Genomic DNA, 16,740 nt, shown 5'->3' with positions numbered 1-16,740 from the left:
TGCTGGTGTCGCTGTGGATGCACTTCAATTGTGGGATTGTGTGAAAATCTTGATTTGTATATTTTTTACAAGATGCTTTGCAAAAGGCTCTGTATTGCGTGGGAGACTATGTTTTTAGTTCTGCATTTGCATGTGGACGACCTTTGTACATTCATGTTTACTTGTGGCGTCTTTTTTTACACTAATAGATGTCATATCTAACTATCCGACCCAATCATAATAGATAATAGCTAATCGCTCTGATATGTACACTCTGTAGAATTGCCATTCTTGGTATAAAAGACATGTAAGATGTTAGTAATCAGAGCGTGAGGCTTAAGTCGAAGCAATTTTGTAAAAGTCCCGATAGCTACACGCATCGCCGACATCGTCGTCATCTTGTCTGCCAATTGCCCGCTCAAGCCACCAGAACAGCGGCCAGACCGAAGAGAACAAAGAGCATGGCTGACGAAACACGAGAACGGCGTCCGAACCCGCGCGGCTGGCGGCCGCCGGTCGCGCCATACGATCCCTACGATCCGACCGACCAGCGGCCGGCGGAGGGCTATCCCTCAGAATACAACGAGCCGATCGCGAAGAATTGGCGGGTGCAGGCGGGCGAGAATCCGAATTACAGAATGTTTATTAACCGGATGCGGATGAATGCGTTTCCGGGAAGTGCGCCGCCTAGCGATCTGTATTATGGGCGGTTGAAAGTACTGAGGAAGTCGAGGAAAGGAAGTGGGTTTCTGAGCGGGACGCATTATGCTAGTTTGCTTCTGTGTGGTGGTTAGTTATCTTGTTGGTGGTTTTTTGATGTGACGGTTTGGTTGAGGTTCTGACGTCTTGGTGATTTTTAGGTATCATTTTCTTTGGCACGTTCTTCTATCGCTGGAACGATGGATACAGTAATGTCTTCACCGGAGTAAGACAGCCCATTTTCTTACTGCTCTTTCGTCAATTTGACAGCCACTAACGACTACTACCAGCCCTATCGCCTCCAACTCCGAGTACGAAAAGCCCTCGGCTTCCGCCTTTCGAAAGAACAAGAAGAAGATCTCCTTCACGTCCGTCACCGCGGCCAGACCGACCGCGTCATCGATCCTGTGACCGTCAACACCTCAGACCTCAACAACTCAGACTGGGCGCTCGAGCGGCCGCGTCGGTCTCATCTTTTGGAAGCTGAGCGGATTAGATTGGAGAACGAGGAGCGCGCGTTGGCGACCGCGCTGCGGATTACCGGCGAGGCGGGACAGAGCACGGGGTTGGGTCAGAGTGAGGGGGTGCCGCAGCAGCAGCAGCAGGGTGGGAAGAGCTGGTACCAGTTTTGGAAGAAGTAGGGTGTACATAGACGGAGGTATATGGTGGTTTGTGTATATAGAGTTGGTATATTGTATTATACGCGGCAATGGCATCATTTCGAATTAAATCTCTCTGCATTCATCCAAGTGCTCTACGCAGCAGACTTCTATGACTACCCGACGGTCTCAGTATAATTTTATAATAGTGGTATATTAATAATCGTAATCAAAAGAGAATTAGCCATTCTGACCACCAAGCACAGCAAGACAGCTAACAGAGAAGAATCAAACAACAAGGAGGTCAGAAGAAGAAGCAAAACCGGGCGAGTTCGGTAGCTGCAGCAAAACATGGAAAGAGAAAAAATAGACAAGGAAAAAGGCTTGTACGGTTAATAAAACAAACTCCTTTGTGCTCTCTGACGGTCGAGAGCACAGGCAGTGGACCAATTTTGTATAAACGCAAAAAATGAAGCAACGGCTCTCTATCGAATCACTTCAGAGGGTTTCTTTTCAATCCCCTCGCAAAGCTCCAGAATATCGCTTCCAAAGATCCCGTCGTCCCACGTCGAGACCCGGGTCTCACATTTCTCATCCCAGAAATCATAAAACCGAACGGTCTCGTCGCTCGCAGCCGTGCACACTTTCCCGCCTCCGGGCGAAAGAACAGCGTACAGACAACGTATGTCTTCTTGCCACGGGATCTGGATGATCGGGCGGCAGTCGGGATACGAGTAGATTGCCATTCGGATGGGGTGCTCGGGATTCGCGTAGCCAAAGGTTGCTGCGATCTCGCGGCTGGTGCGGGACCAGACTAGGGAGGTCACCTGGGCGTTTGTGTTGAATGAGTTGATCAGGGAGCCTGAATTTGTGTGCCAGAATCTGATGGTGCGATCGTTGCTTCCGCCTCCTAAATTGATACGACGCGCGCAAAAGCGCAAGAAAAGTCAGTAAACAGCAATAACGATTTCAAAAAGAGTTTTGACAAATGTAAAGGGCTATTGTCAAGAGTTGTGTGTATCCGGTGTACCTGTCGCCAACAAAGATGAAGACCATGGGCAGTACGCGAGTGCTTTGACGGCCGCTCGGTGATCCCATCTATACCGCGGGTATTCAGCCGGACCGTTTTCACCAACGTCCCATATCGTGCACGTATTGTCGTTAGCTCCGACTGCCATCTGAGTACCATCAGAATTAAATTCAATGCCTATAAAACACAAACGCAGAGCAGGGCAGATCCAGTTAGCGCCTCGTCTATACGAACAACAGGGGGAACCAGATTAAAACAAACCGCAAATCTGCTGACTGTGACCCTTCGTCATGCCCGTCATCTCCATCGCAATCTGTGTAGGCGCAGACACGCGATCAATTTCGTCTTTGTACACTTTAAAGCGTAAGATCGCACCCGCCTCGTCTCCGGCGTAGAACTCCATCACTTTAGATCCTTCGGGCATCGGACGCCATGTGATACAGCAGAAGCCGATGGTATGGAAATATTCCTCTCGAACACTCGTCCTGGTCTTACCCCAGCACGAGATCACTCCATCCATACGTCCGATCGCAAGGGTGGTCCCGTCAGGCGCAAAGCTGACGCAGGCTACGGGAGAAGTACCCCACTCAGGAAGCAAAACCGCGCCAGATGCCTCGGTCCAGATATATACCTCATGATTCAGCCCGACGACAAGGTCGTCCGTCGTCGAAGACCATGACAAGAGATTAGTATAAAAATCGTCCCGTAGGCCTGGCGCATCCAGTACGCTGCAAATATCTCGGTCAGTTCAAATCATACCACTGAAATCTCACAGCAGCGTGTACTTACCGAAATGGCGCATAACTCAACACGCGCTTCAAGGTCTTTTTCTTTGGATACGCCGTCCGCGCACCGTTCCCATTTCCTCTGCTCTCACGCGCAGGCCTCGCCGACGCAGCCTCCATAACAAGCGAGAGCTCGCCCAATCCAACAACTCTATCATGCCCTTCATGAGCAAACCGCGCGATCGCAGCATTCCGCTGCTCTTCTTCGTCTCGGTCGTGCGCAAAATAATGGCGCTGCTGGAACTGTAGCACGCGCGCGGGACCGGTCGTCTGCGGACTCGGCAGGCCGGTGGCGGTGTAGCTTCGCTCGTGTGCACCGATACCGAGCGCGTTGGCGATGATCTGGTTCGTGTCCGTGGCGCCTGCGCGCGCAGCTGGGGACGCGCTAGCGGAATGTGAGGTAGGTCTGGGCGGGGGCTGGCGTCTGGAAGAGGGAGATACAGGGTTTGGCGGACTGTCAACGTGGAAGAGGGAGAAAGACGACGAGGAAGGAATGAATCTGTCGGGGGATAGCGCGCCGCGCTTCGAGAGCGCGTGTCGACGGTGGCGGCGTCGAGCTGCTGCCGACAGCTGCGGAGCCGATGAGGAAACAGAGGCCGCAACAGCGGGAGATAGAAGCATACTCGGCTCAGATCAAAGGTTGGCTGGTGAGGAGGAAGAGTGACGAGAACAGGATTATTAAACACAGAGAGAAGAGAGCTAGGCCGCTTTGCTACACTGGGTGGATAGGCCGCTCTGCCCGAACCACCGAGTGATAGGACTGCAGCTAGAAAACAGCAGCAACACTTCAAAAGTATTCACAGGTTCTCCGGAGCACGTTATGGGCGTTGAAGGAAAGACGAGTGAGAAGGTCGAAGCTGGACAGAGCTGAGGAGAAGATATTTGAATTACTTGGAACGGCGACGCGTTTGTTGTTGCACGCAAGCTGCGCGTAGGGATCCAAAATAATAGAACTGCTGACAGTCTTTTTACATACACTATAGTGGTGCTGATAGTACATACGCGCAGATCTGGCGAAATAACTAAGAATACGTTCTAGTTTCCTGCTTAAATGAGCTTATGCCTAATAAATCCTCGTCACAAATACTCTAATCTCCAACCATTCCAGTAATGGTGGCGGCGGATGCCAAAGGCGGTCAGGTTCACGACAACGGTCGGGAAGTTAAGGTTTCAATGTTTGGCGATGAGGCCAGCTCAGCTTGTCGCAAATCTGATAAACCCCCAACGACGACCTCTTCAATCCTCGTCCCGGCCGCAAGAGAACAGGAACAGGCATTCATAGACCCACGAGCTAAAAGAGTGAGAAAGAAGCCTCGGGAATTGACCGCAGCATGCTGTTCAACTTCGTGCTTAGCTTCCTGCTGATCACGGCGTGGCCTTTACTCGCCCTCGAGACTGTCCCGCCTGACCTTACGCCGACAGCCTACCTCGCTCGTGCGGACGCGCTTCTGACGCGCGGAGCGTTTTCAGAGGCGCTGCAGTTCTACGATGCGGCCGTGAAGGCGGATCCGCAAAACTATCTGAGTGTGTTCAAACGGGGCGCGACGTACCTCTCGATTGGAAAGCTGCAGAATGCGCTCCAGGACTTTGATCTCGTTCTCGGGATGAAGCCCGATTTCGACTCGGCCCTCGTCCAGCGCGGACGGTTGAGATTAAAGCTCGGGGATTTTGACGACGCGCTGGCTGATCTCAAACAGGTCTCTCATCCGCCGCAAAAAGACAACATCGAGCATGCGACGCAGGCAAAGAAAGCGTACGCGGCGGCGAAGAAAGCTCATGATAGCGGTAAGGTCGACGAGTGCATCGAGCAGGCGTCTACCGCAATTGAGTTTGCGTCGTCGTCAATGGCACTTCGGTCGATCCGAGCAGACTGCAGGATTAAGAAGGGACTCGCGCTCGAAGCGTCGGCCGATCTAAGTCATCTGGCAAACATGAGCCCGCTTTCGAGCGAGCCTCATTACCGTATCGCGCGGCTGCAGTTTCTGTATCTCAACGAGCGCGAGCGGGCGATCCAGCAGCTGGCAAAGTGCTTGCATTACGATCCGGACTCAAAGTCGTGTAAAGCCATGTTCAGGTCGTATAAGAAACTCGACAAGGAGCTCACCAAGGCGTTTCAGTTCAGAGAAAAGCGCATGTGGGGAACGTTTGAGAAGGCGGCTGCGCTTGGAACGAGCGAGAAGCCAGCTTTGCTAAAGACTGTGAAGGAGCTTGTCGATGAGGCTAGAAAAGAGGAAGGGATCCCGGAGACCGTGGCTGGAAAGCTGTACCTCGATATCGTTGAGGGATTGTGCGAGACGTCGCTAGAGCTCTCGCATTGGAAGACAGACTACTGCCAGACGACATTAGCGCACGACTCTGAAAACATCATCGCGATGATTTACACGGCAAAGAAGCACTTGAGCAACGACGAATTCCAACCCGCTATCGAGATCTTGAGCAAGGCGCGACAAATCACCGGTGGCAATAACCAGCGCGTGAACGAGATGCTGCAGAAAGCAGAGGCATTGCTCAAGCGCGCAAACTCAAAAGATTACTACAAAGTCCTCGGCGTTTCACACACTGCAGACGAGAAGGAAATCCGCAAGGCGTATAGAAACAAGACGAAAGAGTTCCACCCAGACAAGTACAGAGGCGATCTCAAGCCGGACCAAGTTGAGAAGAAAATGGCGGAGATTAACGAAGCTTATGAAGTCCTTTCCAACCCTGAGCTGCGCGAACGGTTTGATAACGGCGACGATCCAAATGATCACAGCGTTCCTAATGGCGGACGTGGCTCGCCCTTCCAGCAGCATCCGTTCGGTAGAGGATTCAGCGGCGGCGGCGGCGCTGGTTTTGGTGGAGGTGGAGCTAGAGGTGGCCAGCAGCGGTTTTACAAGCAAGGAAGAGCTCAAGGTGGTGGCGGAGGAAGTTTCCATTTCGGGGGATTTTAATTGCTCTTCATCATTGATTACCTCCCCTTTGCATCTGTCAGCTATTGGATATTTGTGTTTTATTCTTTTCTTAGTTTTCCTGGCGTTATTCTTAGACTTTGTGTGGATTCACGAGATACTGAACTCCTGTAGATATATAAAAAAAGTAGTAGTCCAGAGTACGAAACTACACTGGCTTTTTAATAAATAGTATAGTAATCATTCACATTCGTCCTATCTATAATAACAAAAAATGTCACCTTTTTTTCTGTTTTCCGTTATTGTACAGGTGGAGAAATAAAAAAGAAGCTGTGATAGAGAAGACAGTCAATAGCATGCCGTTGAAGTCATCTATTGCAACAAGAAATCCCACAAAGACTTATCGTTAACATAATCATGATGCACGATCGACACCAAGAAATAAGACCCATGGATCTGGTCCAGCAAATCCCAAGCTGGCGAGCTCTTGGGGTACAGCCGCTGCCACTCCTTCCAGATTCCAAACGCCTCTTCGCTCCATGCGCGGAACGACTGCTCTTCGATGATTGTAGGCTGGACGACTTCCCGGTTGGGGAAGACACCCCACGTGACGGCGTTCACGTCCGAGGCAGACATGTTGGAGAGGAAATCGCCTTTGGCGTTGCAGGCGTAGTATGAGACCGAGTCGCCGCCGGTGGTCTGCAGACGGCGCTTGAGAGTGAGCCAGTTTTGCTCGGGGACGAAGAACTCGATCAGAGCTTTTTGGAAGACGTAGCCGTGAGGAGGACCCCATCCGAAAACGGGGTCGTCGGAACGGATACCGTTGATGGAGGGCTGCGAGGCAACGGTCCAGTAGCCGAGTTTGTTGAGCCGGATGAGTTCGCTCTCAATCAGCTTTGTCTCGGCGCTTAGGCCTTCTTCTTCTGACCAGGGGAGAACGGGAAGAGTTCCCTTTAGGTATTTGACAAAAAGCTCGGAGATATCGTCGGTCGACTTGGGCTGGCCCCATAGTTCGAGAGCCTTATTGGCCGGGACGTGGAGAGTGAGACCATATCCGTCGATTTCACCATATGCTAGTATAAAGTGTCAGTGTATTGCGTCTGCAGGAAATTAAGAAAAAGAACTTACCAGGCGAACGAGGATCACCCCATCGACCGTTAGGAAAGTCATCCCAAGACGCCTCAGAGGTCACCGCTGCGCTGTCGGCGATCTTCAAGTCCTTGACTTCTGAGATGACCGACTCTATAGATTGTGAAGGCACAGCCGCGACGGCCGGGGGAACGACGGTCTTTGCGGCCGTAGATTGAGTAGCCGCATGCACGACGTCGCTCTTTTCGAGAATCATCGCCGTTGTGCGCTCGAGGTTGAGAGTGTAGAAATGGAAGCCGCGCACGCGATGCTCGGTCTCGGTGTATATCCGCTTGATCATGTCGACGAGGACTTCGACGCCGACCTGCTTGACTTGCTCGTCGTCGGCGTTCGGGATCGCATTCAGTCGCTCGAAGATTGTCTCTGGGATGTGCGCGTGGCTCAGTTTGGCGGTGCGGATGAAGGTCTGGTAGGTGTTGATTGGGAGCAAGCCGGGAATGATTGGGATCGACTTGAACACGCCAGACTCGTGTGATCGGACCATTTTTTCGAATTTGAGGAGTTGGTCGGTGTCGAAGAACAATTGGGTCATGATGAAATCGGCCCCGGCAGCGGTTTTCTCGGCAAGGTAGGGCAGATCGATGAGCGGGTCCTGGGCCTCTGGGTTGGAGCCGTCGGCATAGCCTTCGGGATAAGCCGCGACGCCGATGCAGAAGTAGTCGCCGTATGACTTGCGGATATATTTAACCAGGTCGACGGCGTGCAGAAATTCCTGCGAGTCAGCCGAGGGAGTCCAGTACTCGTCGCCGCGGGGCGGGTCGCCTCGGAGCGCGAGGATGTTGCGGATGCCGGCCTTTTTGGCGTTGGCGAGGGCCTCGTCGATGACTGATTTCGCCATGTTTGTGCATGTCAGGTGCAGGCATGTGGTCAGGTTAAGCTCCGAGTGGCAGAGGGTCGCGAGATCGAGGGATTTGGTGGAAGTGCTGCCGCCGGCTCCCCAGGTGATGTTGACGAAGAGCGGGTTGAGCTGAGCCATACGCCGAATACGGGCGATGAGATTCTGCAGACCCTGTTGAGAGAAGAAGAGAGATGTGTTAGCGTTCTAGAATAGGTTATCAAGGTAGATAGAGGAAAAGACCTACAGAATCGGTCTTTGGCGGGAAGAACTCGAAGGAGAAGAATGGCTCATCGGCCCCGAGCGAGGCGATTTTCTCGACAATTGTAGTCATACTCGATTAGTGTCAATCTGGATGTTTCTTTCGGTGTGTAATGCAGGACGCAGTATGAATGATCCGTCGTCGTCCCCGGGCAGGTTAAAGAAGATCCAAAGAAGAAGAAGAGGAATATCAGAAAACCGAGTTCTTACGCGGAAAGGATTTACGTTTGCGGATAAAAGAGAAATTTGAGATTTTTGACAACAGAAAAACTTAAAAAGAACTTTGGCGAATTCGCAATTTTATGAACAAACACGACTTATCTGTCGTCTACGTTATCTGTTTATGATTGTGATGAGAAAATGGATAGTGTATTAGAGGGATAGAGCAGTTGTAAACAAGAGCTTTGATCTTCCTAAACGCGGTACGTAAAGAGGTTCTTGTTAGCAAACGAGTACGTCCGACGAAAACCAACGTCCAGCTCGGATCGGAAAACTACGGCAGCAAAGAAGTTGATTGAGACTCAGAGAAATAGTTTGCCTTTATGATTTTCTTCAATCTTTCTTCTGAATGGATCAACGCCGAGCCCGCTGTCTCTCGTCGTTTGCTCGAACATGCTCGGTGGGCGGAAGTGATAAATCACGATCCGCGATCCGAAGAGTCTGTTAATACGACAGAAAGATGGTAAAAACTCGGTCTCTTTCGGAAAAGCCAGCCGAGAATGATCGATATTCGACAGAGAGCAGACAGCAGGGCAGACCAAGGCGAAGAAAGGTGTTCAGATTACCAGAGCTTGAAGCTGTTCATCGCGGTTCAGTCCAGCGGCCGCTACCGAGTCTGCGACGAGCGATAGACAAAGGAAGAAAGAGAGAAGAAGACAAGTACCTTTGACCGAGAAGTTCTACAAGGCACTGGGTTGTAAGATATGTATCGAATTCCTAAGGTCATCACACAGTCATGGGTCAGCCAGCACGAAGCGGCGCCTGTTGAGCGATGGTTTTAAGGTCGCATTAGGTCAATCTTTGACGAAGAAGTTTAGAAAGACTTCTCTCCAGAGTAGGATGCTGCCGGATACTATGTAGAATATCAGATAACCGGCATTGTTGTTATGAAATAGTCTGGAGACATGGTCATAGAGAGAAGAAGAAGAAGAGGAAGAGAAGAGCGCGGCCTCGTTTTTATATTTTTTTTTAATTTTTATTTTTATTTTCTCAAAGCCGCACTCGTCAATTTGGAAATTTTTTTCCCCAAATTTTACCAGTTGAAGGCCTTTGTTCGGATATCTTGGGTTTCTCTCTCGCATTATCTTCTATTACACTTGCAGATTCACATTCGTTTGTTACCATGGAACCTAGCTCTAGTATCTGGGGTCGCCGGACAAAGTAAGTGCTGTGCTGGTTGGTGGTTTATCATCGATTGCTCGTGATCAAACTACTTCTCCATACTTTTGATAATTACAGAAAAGTGCAGGATGCTAACGATCTACTAATACTAGTGGTACACTATCTCTGTTAATTACAATTAAGCAGACCAGGAAAACCTAGAAGCTAACGACAGCCAGGTGCCAACTCAATCCTCTCCTCGCAGCCCTCTCTCCCAGCCTCGATGCAGTTCGGCCTCTCGCCGACGATAACAACCCCGACATCTCTATTATCACTCGACAACAGTCCTATTGGAACCCCTGCGCGGGCCTCACCGGCGGCTACCCGCACTATCGGCAGCGGTGCTCTAGCAGAAGACGAGAAGGTACATCTACCATACATTAAAAACCGAGATGATCCACAGGTTCAACTGACTATATTTGACCAGGATGACTCTGAGGAACTGCTGAATTCTATCAACCTACAACTCGAAGAAGCGCTGCTGTCTAATCAACCACAGGAGCTAGGGGAGGAGCAGCATCCACTAAAGTACAGCTGGACGCTATGGTTCTTGCACCGAGCGCCGGGCGTCAAGATCTCAGACTATGAAAAAGCTACAAAGGAGATCTCCTCATTCTCAACAGTACGAATTTCTTCTTGAGTTGGTTTACATAGGCATTGAGAAGAAGGTTGTTATCTAACTTATGTTGTGACTATAGGTAGAAGATTTCTGGCGACTATACTCATACCTTATCCGACCCTCATCCCTACCCTACACTTCAGAATACCATATCTTCAAAACCGGCGTCCGACCAATATGGGAAGACCCGATGAACGTGCACGGCGGCAAATGGCTTCTCAAGTTACGCAAAGGCATGGGCACGGCAGCCTGGGAATCACTGCTGCTGGCGATAGTCGGCGGCGGCTTTGGCGACCAACTCGACGAGGAGATCGTCGGTGCAGTGATCAGTATCCGACGAGAGGCCGACATCATCTCGCTCTGGAACCGGCAGGGCAGCAACGGAAGCGTGAACCTCAAGATCCGGGACATGATGCGCAACGTGCTCGGGACTAATAACGTGACGTTTGAGTACAAGGTGCACGCGGAGAGTCTGAAGGAAGGAGCGGAGAAGATGCAGGCGTCAGCGGCGGCGGCGGCAGCGGGCGAGAAACCGCACCGGACACGGGGAGGAGGAGGAGGATATGGGGGATATGGGCGGAATCGGGTGCACAGCAGTGAGCAGAGTGAGCGGGAGGGGAGCAGGCGATAGAGGTAGATGAGTTTATATCTAACACTACATTACATTGCAAATATCATCACATTGCAATTAGCAGAAGATCTAGAGAAGATCGTAGTAAATAGCAGAGTAATAGTAGAGTAATAGTAACAAGCAGAGAAGGTAAACAAAGACGCGACTCAACTGGACCCTGTGGGCGTCCATAAAAACAGAGTTTGGCGAGAAACCTTCTTTGGCCAGAGCCCCTTGCCCGTCGCGCCTTCCTCGCTTCTGCCTTCTCTTTCCTCGCATTCCTCCTCCTTTCCCTCATCAGTTCTCCTCCTTCGCATGCATTCGGGAGCATGAACTTCTTCTCAAACTCAAAGCAGCAGCAGCAGCAGGCGGCGTACCAGCAGCAGCTCCAGCAACAGCAGCTCCAGCAACAGCAGCTCCAGCAGCAGCAGTACCAGATGTATCTCCAGCAGCAACAGATGCATCAGAACCAGCAGCTCCACTACCAGCAGCAGTTCCAGCAGCAGCCAAGAGCTCAACAGCAGCAGCAGCAGCAGCCACAGACGAGATTTCAGCAACAGCAGCAGCCACAGCAGCAGCAGCAGCAACAGCAACAACAGCAGCCGACTTCGCTCACGCAGTTCCCGCCTCCGCGCTCGACCTCCGCCAACACGACGACGACGACCATGGCCCCGATCTCGGTCGGGATCTCAAACGGGAGCAACAGCAATCTCAACGGGAACTCGGACTACGTCATGTTTGAGCGCAACGCCGAGTCGCTGCCAAAGATCACGCTCGAACGCGCGGCCGCGGCAAAGATGAAACTCGAGAACTTTTACCAGCTCAATGTCAGTCACGCTGTCGAGCGGAATCAGCGGTATGTCGCTTCTCTTTGCTCTTTGATCATCTTATGTAGCATTATTCAATTGAATGATCTTGCGCTATTTTTCTGCCTTTTCGATTCCACCTTCATTCCACCCAACCTTGACACTAACCCCGTGATTCTAGACGCGTCGAGCTCGAAAGCCGTCTCGCCAACGAACGAGGCTCCGAAGAACGCAAACACAGACAACTGCAGAACCTAGGCAAGAAAGAGTCTACTTTCCTGCGCCTGCGCCGGACGCGTCTCGCGCTCGACGACTTCCACACCGTCAAGGTGATTGGCAAGGGCGCGTTCGGTGAAGTGCGGCTCGTGCAGAAGAAGGACACGGGCAAGATCTACGCGATGAAGACGTTGCTCAAGTCTGAGATGTTTAAGAAAGACCAGCTCGCGCATGTCAAAGCCGAGCGCGATGTGTTGGCCGGTAGTGATTCGCCGTGGGTGGTCTCGCTTTACTACTCGTTCCAGGACGCGCATTACTTGTACCTGATTATGGAGTTTTTGCCCGGTGGCGATCTAATGACGATGCTGATCAAGTACGACACGTTCTCAGAAGACATCACGCGGTTCTACATGGCCGAATGCGTACTCGCCATCGAAGCCATCCACAAGCTCGGCTTCATCCACCGCGACATCAAGCCCGACAACATCCTGATCGACAAAGACGGCCACATCAAGCTCTCCGACTTTGGTCTCTCGACCGGGTTCCACAAGACGCACGATAGCAACTACTACAAGAACTTGCTCGAAAAGAACCCATCGACAGGTCCGCCGCGGAACTCGGTCATGGTCGACGCGATCCACCTGACGATTTCGAACCGGTCGCAGATCCAAACCTGGCGCAAGTCGCGTCGGTTGATGGCGTACTCCACCGTCGGCACGCCGGACTACATCGCGCCCGAGATCTTCATCCACCAGGGCTACGGACAAGAGTGCGACTGGTGGTCACTGGGAGCAATCATGTTTGAGTGTCTAATAGGCTGGCCGCCGTTCTGCTCCGAGACCCCGACGGATACCTACCGCAAGATTCTCGCGTGGCCAGAGACGCTCTATTTCCCCGAAGAAATCCACCTGTCGCACGAAGCCGAAGATCTTATCCGCCGACTACTCACGAGCGCCGAGAACCGGCTCGGCCGCGGCGGCGCGGACGAGATCAAAGCCCACCCGTTCTTTGACGGCGTGGACTGGGACTCGATCCGCGAGTTCAACGCGCCGTTTATCCCGAAACTGAGCTCGATCACCGACACGAGTTATTTCCCGACCGAGGATCTCGAGAATATCCCGGACGCGCCCGAGATCAGTGCTGCGAACGAGGCGGTGGCGGCGGCGACGAATAATAGTGAGGAGACTGAGCTGTCGAAGGAGAGTATGCCGTTTATTGGTTATACTTATTCGAGATGTACGTGTCCCTCTTTTCTATCTACTCTTGTCAGTATACTCTTGACTAACATTCTCCAGTCGACTATCTAACGCGGAAAAACGCCCTGTAAATAACCCATCACCACCATCCATTCCCACATCCGTCCCTGTTTTCCGTTTCCATTTCGCGCCGTCCTTGTTTTCTTAATTTTGATAAAGTTGCAGTATTTCATCGTCTCATTGATTTGAAGGGGGAGTTGTCGTCTTTTCTGTTTTTTTTTGTTTTGTTGTTGTTTTGAATGCCAAAGACTATCGTTTGCTTGTTTGTGTGTGTGTTTTGTGTGTTTGTATGTGTCTTGACTCGTGCTTGTCTTATGATCCTACATAGTTATCCCATCTTTATTCACGTTTTTTTCTCTCTCTTTTATGTAGTTATTACGCAGGCTTTAGAACAAAAAAAAAGAAATTCAAATAGAAGCGCTGATATATGCTATTCATGTAGATTTTTTACTTTGTTGTAAGTTAGAAAGTAAAAGTATGTGGTGAGCTTGAGTCAGTCGGTTAGTATTGTAGGATGGAACTATTATTACAGAAAACGAATGAGATCAGGAAGAAATGCAAATCCGCAAACTTTCCAGAAAGATGAAAGAAAAAGGAAAGGAAGAGGAGAAAAGTATACATGTACTGAGTTTATTAGATCATCGATCAAGATACAGATCAACCGTGTCGAAACAAAAGGCATCCCGTCCCGTCTTACCCACCATCAGACATTACAAGGTATGATGTACAGCAATCCAATTAAAGAAAGATCATAGTAGAAAGCAACGCGAGACAAAGCAGGATACAAAACAACGCGAATTATGATATATCAGAGGGATCAAACGAGGGCAGAGATGAGAAAACGATGCAGGAGAGAGAATATAAACCAAAGCCAAATCTGAAATTAATGAAGCAAGAGCAAGAGCAAGCAAGAGCAATAATAGAAGTAATAATAGAGAAAAACATAGAACGTGAACGTGAACGGACTCCGCGGCATGTGTATAAGATATATGAATATCCAAACCTCAACGACAAACACAAACAAACAAAATTAAAAACGAAGGATCCATAAACTCCGTGTACCAATCTCAAGTAACAAACACAAACACAAACACAAAACAAACAAAAACAATTCATCCTATATATGCTTTATTCATCGCCGCGATCTCGCGGCACAAGACAGGCCACTCCATCTCTCGTCTATGCCTGCCGGTGCCGCCAAGTCTAGCCGCCTCCTCTTCTTCCTCCCACTTCATGAGCTCGTACATGAACCTCAGATTCGGCTGGATGATGACGTTCAGTCTCCGCGCGCGGACAAAGAGGTACGCGCGCGGGAGGGACATTCGTCGCCGGCGCATGGCTTCGGCGATGCAGATCGTGGCCGAGCGCGAGACGCCGACGCGGCAGTGCACGAGCGTGGGTTCGCCGGCGCGGAAGCCGTCGTCGAGGAACGCGAGACAGGACTCGATCGACTTGGAGAGCGAGTCGATGCCGTCGTCTTGGATCTGGTCGACGTACATGAGTTTCGTGAAGCCCGGGACTGGAACTTGCTCGCCGGAGACGATGGCCGAGTCGTCGAGCGAGTGGGTGATGTCGGTGCTTGAGGGCGAAGTGTTGTCGCCGAGAGACGTCTGCGAGGAGTGTGCGTCGTCCTCCATGGCGCCGGGGGCAGACTTGCGTCGCAGGGTGGGCTTCGTGGATGACGACGGTTCGTCCGACATTGCCGAGTCGGCGTCGTTGCACTCCTCGTCGCCTTCTATCGTGCACCAATCAATCGACTCTCCCACGCTCAGCACACGCTTAATACCGAGCTCGCGCAGCAGACCGTAGTTGTTTGCGTGCCCGAGATTGCCGAGATACATGTGCGGAAAGATCTTTGACGGAAGCGAGCCGTCCATGGTGACGAACCACTCTGGCAGATCCGGCATGACGCCGTTCTGGATCGGGTTGGCGACGGGCGAGCGCAGGAGCAGGCGCGTCTGCAGGTGGTTGAGCAGGACGAGGTCGGCGGGGAAGGTGAAGAACGCGCGGTTGTATTTCTTGTGCAGGTCGATGTATGTCTGGGGCGCGGTACAGCCGGTCGAGTACATGAGATATGCGAGGCCGAGGAGCGAGGTCTCTGTGTATCCGTCGACGCAGTAGAGCAGCACGCGGTGGTTCTCGACCGCCGCGTGGCGATAGAGCCATTCGCAAAAGTCGACGATGGCCTCGATGTCGCGGTCGGTGAGGTTGCCGAGCGCGAGCGAGCCTGACGAGGGGAATTCTATGTGGGCGACGGCGGTGGCGGTGGAGGTGAGGGTCGTGCTTGCGCCGGCGGCGGTCGAGGAGGACGAGGAGGAGGCAGAGGCGGAGCCGGACGACGAGACGGAGGAGAGGACGGAGGAGGAAGCAGGAGCGGAGGAGGAAGTGAATGCGGCATCGGCAGAATCAGCAGGCTTGGATCTGTTGCTGTTGATGGAAATGCAGAATCCGGAGGGGGCGGGTTCAAAGTACTCCTTATCGATGCTCTGGAGGAGTAGGGGCGAGGGGATGGTGGCGGCGGCCATGCACTCGACGTAGATATCCCATCTGGAGACCGAGGCATCGCTCATCCGCTCGTCGTCATCATCGTCGAGGTCGTCGAGGTTGTCAAACAGGTCGCCGTCGTCGATCTCGAGCTGGGTGTCGTGGGCGTTGCCAAGGTAGAAATTAGGGGTGACCTCAGAGGCGGCCGACATCGAGTTCATCTCGAGACGCTCGAGGGTGAGGAAGTCGCGCGCGTGCTCGTAGGTTCTACCGGAGGACGAGACGGCGACGAGGTGCGGATACAAGCGCTCAAAGACCTCGAACGGGTCCGAGACGATGAAGGTGCGGCAGACGGGGGCGGTGGGGACGAGTGAGCGGTGGTGGATCTGCGCTGCGGAGATGCGTTTGGCGAGGGCGACAAGGCCGTCGGTGGGCAGGCCGCGCTTGGAGTAGACGACAATATCAGAGAGAGTAGCGGTCTTTGCGACTTGGATGTGGAAGTTGCGGAGGCCGACGCCGTGGGGAGGGTCGAGGGAGAGAAAGCCTTGGGTGGGGGGGTCGGGGAGGAACTCGTGGTGGGAGACGGTGCCGACGAGACGGGCTGCGCCGAGAGAGCCGAGCTTGACGAGGGTGATGTTGCGGAAGCGGGAGGGAGTGTACGGATGCGCGTGGACGCCGGACGGGTCGAGGAAGGCGAGCTGGTAGGCGTTTGAAGGGTTGAGGCCGTGGAGCCAGGGAAAGACGTGGCCGGGCGACGGCAAGGGCTCGTGGGCGCGGCGATCGAGGGCGACGGCGAGGATTGCGGCGGAGAGCGCGTATACGGGCGGGTCAGAGGCGATCAGAGGAGCGTCCGCCGGCAGCAGAGCGGCGGGATCATCGCGAAGATCAGCAGCGGGCTCGAAACGGAGGAGGTCTTTGAGCGGAGGCGGGGAGGGGGCCGAGCGCGGACTGGAGTCGATGGAGGAGTCGGCGCCGGACCTGCGGGCGATGCCGGGAGCGGCGAGGAGGTCCAGGGCGAGGGCCATAGGTTGTTCAGAGTGTTTTAGAGTGTTATACGGAGAATAATAGAGGAGAGAAGAAGTCGCGATAAGATAACAGGAAGGTGTGGAGGACGAGAAGCAGCGGCGCTCATCGTGGGCCGAGC

General features: G+C 52.5%; 7 protein-coding genes across 7 annotated transcripts; 4 read left to right on the top strand and 3 right to left on the bottom strand.

The window, feature by feature from the left end:
* The first annotated feature begins 361 nt into the window (after positions 1 to 361).
* Positions 362 to 1,418, top strand: BZA70DRAFT_279074 (uncharacterized protein). The gene is made up of 3 exons (XM_064912713.1): positions 362 to 768; positions 840 to 904; positions 969 to 1,418. The coding sequence occupies exons 1-3, from the start codon at positions 441 to 443 to the stop codon at positions 1,317 to 1,319; spliced, it is 744 nt and encodes a 247-aa protein (XP_064768138.1). The 5' UTR covers positions 362 to 440; the 3' UTR covers positions 1,320 to 1,418.
* Positions 1,419 to 1,424: 6 nt separating this feature from the next.
* On the bottom strand, positions 1,425 to 3,713 carry BZA70DRAFT_304771 (WD40-repeat-containing domain protein; the record flags this gene model as incomplete). The annotated part of the gene is made up of 4 exons (XM_064914780.1): positions 1,425 to 2,187; positions 2,308 to 2,484; positions 2,569 to 3,035; positions 3,097 to 3,713. 4 exons carry the CDS (start codon positions 3,711 to 3,713, stop codon positions 1,763 to 1,765), a joined length of 1,686 nt encoding a protein of 561 aa, XP_064768137.1. The 3' UTR covers positions 1,425 to 1,762.
* Positions 3,714 to 4,056: 343 nt separating this feature from the next.
* On the top strand, positions 4,057 to 6,222 carry BZA70DRAFT_279068 (uncharacterized protein). Its single transcript, XM_064912712.1, has one exon. The coding sequence runs from the start codon at positions 4,424 to 4,426 to the stop codon at positions 6,020 to 6,022; it is 1,599 nt and encodes a 532-aa protein (XP_064768136.1). The 5' UTR covers positions 4,057 to 4,423; the 3' UTR covers positions 6,023 to 6,222.
* BZA70DRAFT_279066 (methylenetetrahydrofolate reductase 2) lies at positions 6,223 to 8,457 on the bottom strand. The gene is made up of 3 exons (XM_064912711.1): positions 8,212 to 8,457; positions 7,109 to 8,138; positions 6,223 to 7,053 (listed from the first exon to the last, which is right to left on the bottom strand). The coding sequence occupies exons 1-3, from the start codon at positions 8,296 to 8,298 to the stop codon at positions 6,353 to 6,355; spliced, it is 1,818 nt and encodes a 605-aa protein (XP_064768135.1). The 5' UTR covers positions 8,299 to 8,457; the 3' UTR covers positions 6,223 to 6,352.
* Positions 8,458 to 9,407: 950 nt separating this feature from the next.
* Positions 9,408 to 11,238, top strand: BZA70DRAFT_279062 (translation initiation factor eIF 4e-like domain-containing protein). Its single transcript, XM_064912710.1, has 4 exons — positions 9,408 to 9,592; positions 9,785 to 9,969; positions 10,033 to 10,227; positions 10,304 to 11,238. The coding sequence occupies exons 1-4, from the start codon at positions 9,568 to 9,570 to the stop codon at positions 10,853 to 10,855; spliced, it is 957 nt and encodes a 318-aa protein (XP_064768134.1). The 5' UTR covers positions 9,408 to 9,567; the 3' UTR covers positions 10,856 to 11,238.
* A 330-nt stretch (positions 11,239 to 11,568) lies between these two features.
* BZA70DRAFT_238448 (kinase-like domain-containing protein) lies at positions 11,569 to 13,183 on the top strand (the record flags this gene model as incomplete). Its single annotated transcript, XM_064910446.1, has 3 exons — positions 11,569 to 11,690; positions 11,822 to 13,092; positions 13,152 to 13,183. 3 exons carry the CDS (start codon positions 11,569 to 11,571, stop codon positions 13,181 to 13,183), a joined length of 1,425 nt encoding a protein of 474 aa, XP_064768133.1.
* A 1,010-nt stretch (positions 13,184 to 14,193) lies between these two features.
* On the bottom strand, positions 14,194 to 16,711 carry BZA70DRAFT_173429 (uncharacterized protein). The gene has a single exon (XM_064909877.1). It carries the CDS (start codon positions 16,619 to 16,621, stop codon positions 14,225 to 14,227), a length of 2,397 nt encoding a protein of 798 aa, XP_064768132.1. The 5' UTR covers positions 16,622 to 16,711; the 3' UTR covers positions 14,194 to 14,224.
* Positions 16,712 to 16,740: the final 29 nt, after the last annotated feature.

The sequence above is a fragment of the Myxozyma melibiosi genome (assembly GCF_037950935.1).
Source record: "Myxozyma melibiosi strain Phaff 52-87 chromosome Unknown BZA70scaffold_6, whole genome shotgun sequence".
NCBI lineage: Eukaryota > Fungi > Ascomycota > Lipomycetes > Lipomycetales > Lipomycetaceae > Myxozyma > Myxozyma melibiosi.
Note: the sequence above shows the minus strand (reverse complement) of the source record. Positions and strands in the feature narration are given on the sequence as shown.